The sequence below is a fragment of the Poromitra crassiceps genome (genome assembly GCF_964638095.1).
Source record: "Poromitra crassiceps genome assembly, chromosome: 25".
NCBI classification, from domain to species: Eukaryota; Metazoa; Chordata; class Actinopteri; order Beryciformes; family Melamphaidae; genus Poromitra; species Poromitra crassiceps.
Window position 1 is genome coordinate 12,513,920 of NC_139649.1, and position 10,000 is coordinate 12,523,919.

The following is a 10,000-nucleotide window of genomic DNA, read 5'->3' on the forward strand; positions in this document are numbered from 1 at the left end:
AATACACATGGCTCACACATGCATGAAAATTGACAGTACACATAAGAAAGAGGTAAGAAGCATCATCACAGACACATACCCATTTTTAGGTGAATGTGTGTCACTCACGATATACACACACGCACGCGCGCACACACACACACACACACACACACACACACACACACACACACACACACACACACACACACACACACACACCCCTCAACAGTGCTGTGTAATGTCCTGTGTATCTAATGGAGATGAATATGAGCAGGCAGTGTGAGGCAGGGAAATAGACGTGACAGGATCGCATTTATCTGCTGCTGCTGCTGCTGAGCCTGTCTGTCACTCATCCTTCACTCATTTCACTTCCCTCCATTTCTGTGTGAGAATCTGACGACCTGTGAATTGTTGCTAAACTATCGTTTTGTTGAATGCAAGTCATTTGATCTCTCCTATCTAATCAGAGTATCATAGCTGTTGTAAAATCACATTTCTGCTTCATCCACGAGTGTCCGAGACCAGGGCCAAATATTATTTGCTAATGTATTTTATGGTTTAGTTGTATATCAGCTAGGTGTCAGATGGGTTGGGCTTTAAGTTTTACTTTATCCAGATCGCCATACACCATTCAGCACATAAGGCAATACTATGCCTATTTTACAATACTACTACTTATATTTTTTAGGAATGATTTTCCTTGTCTTCACTAAAGGTGTACGGTTAAGTGGTGCCATATAGGGAGTTTAGGCCTAATATATGTCCTCTCAACATGCTATTTTCTGCCTTGTGTTTTGTTGTAATGAATTGTTTTGTTTTGTTCCATTCTGTATTGCATGGTTTTGTTTTGTGATTGCTTGTTGATTGTTAGATGTACGTAGATGCTCGCTCTGTAAAGAACTTTGAGACATGACATGAACTACAGCATGTTAATGCAATCACAGGAAATGATTTGAAAGTCAGCTAAGCATACATTTGTGATTGAAAATATAGGGTTTTACTGATATGGGTTTTTGAAAGCTGATACAGATATTTTTGGATTGAAATCACAGCTGGCTGAGGAAAAAAGCACAATGCACTCAATACTTCCGCCATCATTGTATTCTTGGCACGTTATAAAAGTAGATCATTATGAAACCCAGGACGATGATGATAATACTGGAACCAAAAGAAGAAGAAGAACAAGAAGACCATGTACTTCATGCATACTCGTGTGGAATCCAACCAAAATGATGCACTAGAATCTATTCAGGCTAATGGCGTCCTGTAGTGTAGTAATCCGGATCAATTATGCAATAAATAAACGGTGTAATCAAACAGCCTGCATCATATTATCCATCATGTCAGAGGTGAAGGATATCTGATTTTCAAAAAAAGGCAAGTAGCCTAATTGAAAACTCTATCTGAAGTCGGCAGCCTTGGGATGAGCAGTCAGAGGGAACCCCCATCACAGGATATGACTTGTTATGTTTTGTTGCAGCCTATACACAGGATTCACACAGCCAGTCATACCACGTCTCCCCTGAACGCGGAAATCATATTCATACCCGCCATTACATAAGCGCTTTGACAGATGCCGTATCAAGGTAGAAGATAATTATTCAAATTATTTTTATCCTGGTGTATTTGCACCTAGAGAGATTTATACTTAGCTTTTCTAATCAAGCAAACTCATGTGACAGGAAATTAATATTTCTTAAATGTATCTTTCCTCACAGTGCTGCTAACGTTGGCATTGTTACCCAGAATGCAACAGGGTTCCTTCCCTCCGTAGTGATGAATGATGGATGCGCGTGTATGGTTTCCATCAGTGCATCCGTTTCGATCCACACAGTTTCAATTTGTGAGGGATATGCACTAAACCATTTACATGTGGACGTGTGTGTATGATTGTGCACATGTGCGTGCACGTGTGTGTGTTGTGTGTGTGTGTGCATGTGTGTGTGTGTGTGTGTGTGTGTGTGTGTGTGTGTGTGTGTGTGTGGGGGTTGATGTTTTGCTGAGGGCGTGGGTGACGTTCCTGCAGCTGCAGTGCTGGTTGACAAGGAGGTGGCTGATGGCATGGCTGTGATTAATCATCCACCACAGAGGATCCACAAATTTGGGCTTGTGACAATTTTTTTTTGGGGGGGGGGGCGGAGTCAAAAAGAAACGATCCAAGTAAAACGCCAGGATGGTCAAAATAACTAATGGATGTGTGTCAGGCTATGTAGGTTTGCTTTGCTACCTTCAGCTCACTTCTCTCGTCGGCACAGAGAGGAGAGAAAAACCAGCACGACAGCAAACGCAGTAGAGGCCATTAAGACTGAGCTGAAATGAAACGAGTGCACTTAAATTAGGCAAATAAGTTTGAACATAAATAAACATATTTGGATTCTTTCTGGGGGATGCGGGGGGGGGGGGGGCGGTGCTGCTGATCTGTCCCCACCATCTTCTTCAGGGTCGATTTCCTGTACCTCCGACCTACCTCTGTATCAGGGCAGACACAAAGATGAATGCCCTCTTTCTTTGGGAAATCAATACTCAGAAATTAATTCCCTGAATCCCAAAATCAACTTGGAACACCTCTGGGATTGTCCCACTCAGACTGTGACTCTCTGATGTAGTTCACAGGGATGCTATATTAAGAAGCAGTGGAGGTAGGGGGAAACAGCCACTCAACATAAAAATCTCCTGTCACTTCAAATCATCTGAGCGTATCTTAGGCCTTCTTTACACCTGACATTATCATTGTGTCTTGTATCCGGATTGTGATATGATTGCTGCATTACATTTACTTGTACACCTGCCATTAGAAATTGTATTTCTCTTTCTCTCGCCAAAATGCAATTTTCCTTGCCTGTCACTTACTGTTGAAATATTAATGTCCTTGACATTAAACACTTCATCTCACTACTTCTCCTTCCACACACATCCTGGCCGTTCATTTTTGTTTCTATATGTGTGGATTGGAGACTGATTGCATTCACACTTGAATTGATTGCAGTCACACTAAAGCCAAATGCATATCTGACCATATCAGGAGGTGATCAGATCTTCAGTACATCTCTGAGGCCATTTACACCTGGCGTTAACATGCGTTTTCTGTCATCAGATTGCAATCAGATTGTGTTTTTTATCACTTGAAATGCCAGGTGTAAACACCCCCAAAACGCATTGAAGAAGGATTGCAATCTGATCGGCCAAACCACCTCCGGAGGTCGTCAGGGATGCATTGTGTACACATTGAACACAAGTGTAAATGCAATGTGTCCTCTCAATCTGGATACAGCAACTTTATGCGGATTGAGAGGACAACCATTTCTGCCATCAGATTGCAATCAGATTGCAATCTGATGGCAGAAAACGCATGTTAACGCCAGGTGTAAATGGGTCAGGTTAATGTGGTCAAGCACAATCTGATTGCAATCTGATGGCAGAAAACGCATGTTAACGCCAGGTGTAAATGGCCTCACTAAGTGCATTTACACCTGGATTTTTTGCATTTATGCTCTTTCTAAGGCTTTTTCCTGCATGAAGGCTTAAGCCTAATTTATACTTATTTGAAACTGTCGCTCAACACATGATCGCCGACAAAAAATAAACTGTCTGCCGCCCATGGTGTTGCATTTATGGTTAACCACGTCGGACATAAACAGCGCTGTCTCTGCAACCTGATGTAACGTTCAACTGCAGCCTAAGGGAGGCTGGTCTGGCTTTGCCATGACAGCTTACTTGACCCCCAATCCCTTCTATTCAAATTTTATGCTTTTAGAGACAGACGTTTTTTTTTGGTCATAAACTATAACTTTGTCCTAGTTGTGGCATTCTTTAGCTTTTTAAATCCAATTTTATGCCGTTTTCCACGGCTTAGAGGGGTCAGTATTAAATCATCACAATTTCAAACATTTCTAACGCTATGATTATGCTGATTAATGTTTGCTGTTGTTTTTTTACATTGAATTAGATGCGATGTTATGCTATGATGAATCAGACATGTATTTCAATAAGCTGCTTACCTTAGAACAAATGTAAACATGCATTGTTCTGTGTAATGATGTGGATGCCAGCGAGCGACAGTGTGCAACGTCTTACTTTGGTTAAATACAAAACATCTTTGAGCACTTTGCCTCCTACTAACTATTACATTGACCCCATGCATGTTGTCTCAGCCTTTTTTTCACTCCCACAGTCATCGTTTATGAAAAACCCACAAAACACGCTGAAAAATGCTTTGTCATATTAGCTAATGCTAGGGCAGGATTGGTCTATCTACCACTGGGGGAGTAGTTAAGTGAAAGGGTCAGTGGGTTTTACTCTAAAAAAGTAAAAGTAGTTCCTTTTACATGGCAGTTTTTACGTGTTTACAATCCAGGACAGATAGTACACATTTACAGCACAACACTCTAAATGTCCAATAGACAGCAGAGATGGTGGCATTGATATAATAAAGTCAGGCTCTGCATGTACTCTATATTGTTTACTGCATAACCTCGCTTTCCAAGTCTCTGAGCCCTCTCAGCGATATTTCACTTTTTGCCACACATAACTCTTGCAGCGCACGAACGATCAACCATCAATTTTGACTGCTCCGGGCACCCGTAGTCGCTACAGCTCACTTTGCTTGGTTTTTAAAACCTCATACACAAATGTGACTGTAGGGTGGCTGATGTTAGAGATTGTTGCTCCTGGGCTCGTGTGGATTTTACCTTGATAAAGCAGAATATAGTCTGTCAAAGTGAAATATGACAGTTGGATGCTAACGTCGATGCTCATCAGAAGTGGTCTAATAGGCCCTGGTGCCGAGGCAGTGTGGGATAATGCTCAGATTGATACTGATTATCGGTGCACTTTCATCATTCTGTTTTTTTGCTAGAAGAAGTGCTCTATCAGCCACACTTTGTGCTTGTGATGTCAATACTTGACAAAGTGGGTCTCTCGCAAGGCGCACTTTGTTTCCTAAATGACCGGCTGCAGCTATTGGCAAGCAGTACTTATTATGTCCAACTCTCCGACACGTACGAGAAACTCCCCCAGCACGGTCAACAACAGTCATTGTGCACGACGACTACCAACTACCTTCTCCATTTGCCTTCTTGTTCTTCTTGTTGACATGACTTGTCTTGTCTATTTACTCTTCTTTGGTGTGGTTACTTGTTAGTTGCCCGTTGCAGAGGGCTATGTTTTAAAGCAGTGTGTGTGTACAAGCTATTATTACATTCATGTGTACAGTATGCATCCATACTTGTATTCATTCGCACTGTTTGCGTGTTTGTCCAGCTGCATGTACTGTATGTGCATGCGTGGATGTATTTGTACAGGCGTCTGTCTTTGTGTGTGTGTGTGTGTGTGTGTGTGTGTATGTGCGCGCGCGTGTGTGTGTGTGTGTGTGTGTGTGTTGTGCGTTTGTGTACGTGTGCGCATGCATGCCTGCATGTGGCATTTCCCGCTCGTTTATAATTATCATCCCAAATCTCTCTCATCTCTCTATTCCAGCTTGTGCCTTGACCTGATTTATGTTTTTGTTTTTTTGTTTTGTTCCTGTGACATAAAGACAGATACCGACACACTGCCAAACACACGGGCTAGTGATGTGGGGGAAGGTGATGTGTGCCTGCCACCACTGCTTCCTGATCGGGCTAGCAGCACGTTTAGCCGTGTTAGCAGCCAGGCAGACCGGGCCAGAGCAGCCTGCCCTGTGATAGCTGATATTCTGTAAATTAGCTTCCAGAGTGAGGCTTTATCTGTTTGGACCACTAGGCCTGACAAATAGTGTAATCCTCAAACCTCATTATATTACCAGTCCCCAACTGTCCCTATAACCCCCACGCACCCGTCCGTCAGCCACCTATTTCCAAGGTCAGTTGGATGACGTCCTGGTCTGGCTGATCATTTGATAGATTAGTCTAACTTCCTGCGTGCTGGATACATCGCTACGAGGCAGGGCTATTAATGGATTGCAGATTGATTGGTGTCATTAGGATCGAGTACTGCAGGATAAGCTATCAGATCTGCACCACAGCACACCTGTAGGCTGTATGTAACATATTAATGCATCTTTCATCTCTTTGGGCTGCAGCAGAGATGCGTCTTCTTTCTGAAATATGAACAGGCGTGTGTTGCAGCCAGTGTTGGGGGTAACTCATTACAAAAGTAACATATTACATGTAATATAATTACTTTTAGCAGTAACTCAGTAATATAACTTATTACTTGTAGGATTTCAGTAATATTATACCAGTTACTTTGTCAAGTAACTCAAGTTACAAATTGAGTTACATTTTTATTAAATCAAAGCACATATTTAAAAAAGATACAATCATTTCCTAATCAAACTGTGTGTTTTTATGCAAATAACCACTATAGATGACAATAACAAAGGAAAAGAATAACATTTAGAATTTTGGATTGTTTACTCTGACTTAAAGGCGGTTGAAAGTATTTTTCGGGATGGTTCCGGGGCGGCGATGTCATTCTGCTGCTGCTGTTGTTTTGGTAAAAGTAATGCAAAAGTAGTGAAATAAGTAACGAGTTACTCTACATAGAAAGTAATATTGTAAAGTAACTTATTACTTTCAAATGAAAGTAACTAGTAATATGTAGTATATTACATTTTGAAAGTAACTTGCCCAACACTGGTTGCAGCACAGAGCACTAACTGGAATCCTCAGCCACAAAAGCATCATGCAGACAGACTGTTACTTCATTAGTGCACGTGAAGTGTGTGCAGCAACGTGTGGCCGCTACATCTGGCTTCATCTGCAAGAGAGAGTCATTGCAATGGACGACATAAAAGGAACCTAATATTCAAATTGAAATGTTGCCCATGGTTTGTTGTTTGCAACTTGCACCTCCTTATGCGTTTTCTCCCTTTCTCCTTCCACCAGTACGCTACCTGTTGAAGAACAATGTGAGTCCAGACCTCTGCAATGAAGATGGTCTCACCGCTCTGCATCAGGTGAGCTTGTGCCTATAGCTCTCTGTCTCTACGTAGGTTTGTCAGTCTACACCCTCTCACCTCTCACTTGACATAAACAATAGATATGTACTTTTACATTACATTACATTACGTCATTTGGCAGACGCTTTTATCCAAAGCGACTTACAACAACACATTTTTGTCAGCAATAGAGCAATCAACTATGGAGCACAGTCTATGGCAACTACAACTTCTGAAGGAACAGTGGTACAAGTTTAGTTTAGGTTAGTATTTTTTTTTTTTTTTTTTTTTACTTGTACTTGTACATTAACAGTAATAACATTAACAACTATTATACCATGGTCTGGGTGAATACTCGATTCTGATTGGCTGCAGGGTGTCCATTAATTTGTGATAATGTACAGTGATAATGTACACCTAGCTAAGTAGTTCCAGTCAAATGGTCTGTTCATCGTACATATCAATGCGCCAGGATCACGACAGAGCCTTTAGAGCCCTATACCACCGTTAAGGTTTAATATGGCCCTTTTATAAGTTTAGAAAAAAATGGAGTCGGTCAAAGTAACTATTTTAGATGACCCCTGTGTGCTCAGTTTATCAAAAATAATGGCTATTTAGAAATCTGTCGTTTTCGGAGATCTGATGTTGACAGTTGGCAGAAGCCGGCTCTCAGCTGTCAGCTGTCAAACCAGCTCTGTTTACAACTTTGCAGCGAGCCAGCCAGGTGCTTTGCAAGAGCGCTCGCTGCCTGTATCACTGATACATTACAAATCAAGTCGAAGAGGGAAAAGATGAGATCAACAAAAAGAAAACAACGAAATGGGCAGTTAACAGCAACACACTGAGATACTTCCTTGTAGCTACAAAACATACCTGGACTCCAACATATAAAGCTTCAGATGATTTTCACTCTCCTCCGAGCGCGGCGCGCGCCACTTACGTCTCACTTACGTTAACGCAATTCCCTGGAATGCGAGTTTAACGAGCCAGTTACATGGCGTTGCATTCTTAGACATTGCCGTTCGCTTTAATTTGTATGTTACATACAAATGGCCAAATTATTAGTTTGTTTATGGGTTAGAAATTCTGCCAGGTGCAGGCACTAAGCGGCCATTTTCTCCAATGATAATCTTGAGCAGCCGAGGGGACTATTTTGTCTCGCCACTTCTCAACTCATATCCAAGGTTATGAAAACTAGATTTTAATTGCAAAATGCATGAAAATATAAATGAATGGTCTTGATTTGTTTCTTTGGCAAAGTGACCTTGGTATAAGCGGGTTAATGCACTTCGAGGTGTCCATTATCAGAAATTAATGTACTTCGCGGGAAGCAACCGTCCTCGGCTTTGCCTTGGACGGTTTGTGCCTCCGCGTCGTACATTAATTTCTGATAATGGACACCGCAGAGTGCAGACCTCTGCCAAGGGCAATACTCCAGTCTGCTATGATATGCACATTTTGTCAGTCGGGCTTCTTGGGCTGAGCGGGGCAGAGTGTAAAATAACACAAGTCTAGTCTCTTAGAATTGTTAGCATTCAAGTCTCGCGTCACCATCACCATCTCTGTTGTGGTTGAAATCGAATTAAATTATCGCTTGGAGGAATTCGTTTGCAGGGGAAAGAATTGAAGGTCTGTTGTGAAATGGCACTTTCGGGTTTTCTGACATCCAAAAATATATGTATAATTTTTCTGTCATTTGTCACTCACTATTGAGAAAATTAGCCCATTGTGACGTGGGACATGAATAGAGTAGATTAGGCCTTTCCTCTGGCAGAGGCAGGGGTCAAAGTTCAAGGGTCTTTGCTGAGCCGGACCTCGCCTGGACTCCTGACAATTTTCACTGGCTGATTAGAGTCAGTTAGTGGCAGCAGGTAATCAAAGCTTTCAAACCCACCTCATCCAATCAGCTCCCTTGACCTGCAGATTTTCACTCACGTCTACTCCGTTGTCGGTGTACGTAATGTTTCATTGGCTCACAATTTGTGTCTTTAATCGCCATGACTCATAGCCACTTCCTGTCCCTATACTGGAGCCCTGCCCACTAAAGATGGAGAGGATTGCTCAGTAAGATAAGGCAATGATTCATCGTAATTGAAGTGGAATGAGCTTGTAATCACGAAATAATGAACTTTGCAAGAATGGATTTCCTACTTTCTGCCTTATTCTTTCCCAAATCGTCAGGCCATTCACAGACATATTACAGCACATTGACTTGTCGACTTTCTTCTTGCTCTAGTCCTCTTATCAGAGCCAGAGCCTCTCTAGACACAGCATCATGCATCACAGCATCATGGTCTGGATGATGACGTTAGTCACTCTCAATGGACAGACAAGTAGACAACTAGAGCGCACTCTGTAGTGCAGTGATACTCAACTGGTGGCCCGTGGGCCACATGCAGTGCACCTGAACGCAACATGCAAGATACCCGCTGAATAAGTGTCCAAATGTTCATGTCATTCTGGTCAATACTCCACTTCTGTTATAGCATTTCAGTCTGGAATATGGAATATCTTTCAATAATCTATGATTTAGCTGCTAAATTGTCAAATACCGCCGTCTGCTTGCTACCCAGGCACTTATGTATGTACTTAACCTAACTAACTATCCGGTGTGCACAACATTGTCAGACTAAACTCTGGCTGACACCCCAAAAACCTACAATCCGCTACAGAAAAATGTATATTGTTTGTTTATTAACTGGCCCCTGGCCTTCTATCATTTCACAAAAGTGGCCCCCGGGCAAAGCAAGTTGAGTATCCCTGCTGTAGTGCATAGCGCTGTCATTGGCTACCCCCTTTGCCACACCTCCTTTTGGCCAGTGGGTGTAGAAAGTGAACCAGTTCTAAGTTGGCCCAATGTGGGGGGGCCCGGCCCCCCTTGTTAGGATTACTCCCATTTTCAAACTCGACCTTCATTTTCATGTCAACTCCACACCTGTAGCATTTTGTGACCGCGTCTTGCACAGTTTTGACGCAATCATGTTCGCAAAATCACAGACTATAAACACCTGGCAAAGTAGTCTAAACCACTTCTGTGATCATTCCTGCTACAATAGGTGTCTCTGGGAGCACATGTTGCCATGATGACACACACACAAA

At 42.2% G+C, this 10,000-nt stretch overlaps 1 protein-coding gene across 2 annotated transcripts in view; it reads left to right on the forward strand.

The window, feature by feature from the left end:
• ppp1r16b (protein phosphatase 1, regulatory subunit 16B) overlaps positions 1–10,000 on the forward strand; it is a 119,535-nt gene that overhangs the window by 78,930 nt on the left and 30,605 nt on the right. The window contains exon 3 of one of the 2 annotated variants that reach the window (XM_083661083.1): positions 6,849–6,919. The exons of the other annotated variant lie outside the window; for it this stretch is intronic. Coding sequence (XP_083517209.1) covers positions 6,849–6,919 — 71 coding nt within the window. The remainder of the gene's footprint in view (positions 1–6,848; positions 6,920–10,000) is intronic. 2 annotated transcript variants of the gene reach the window in all.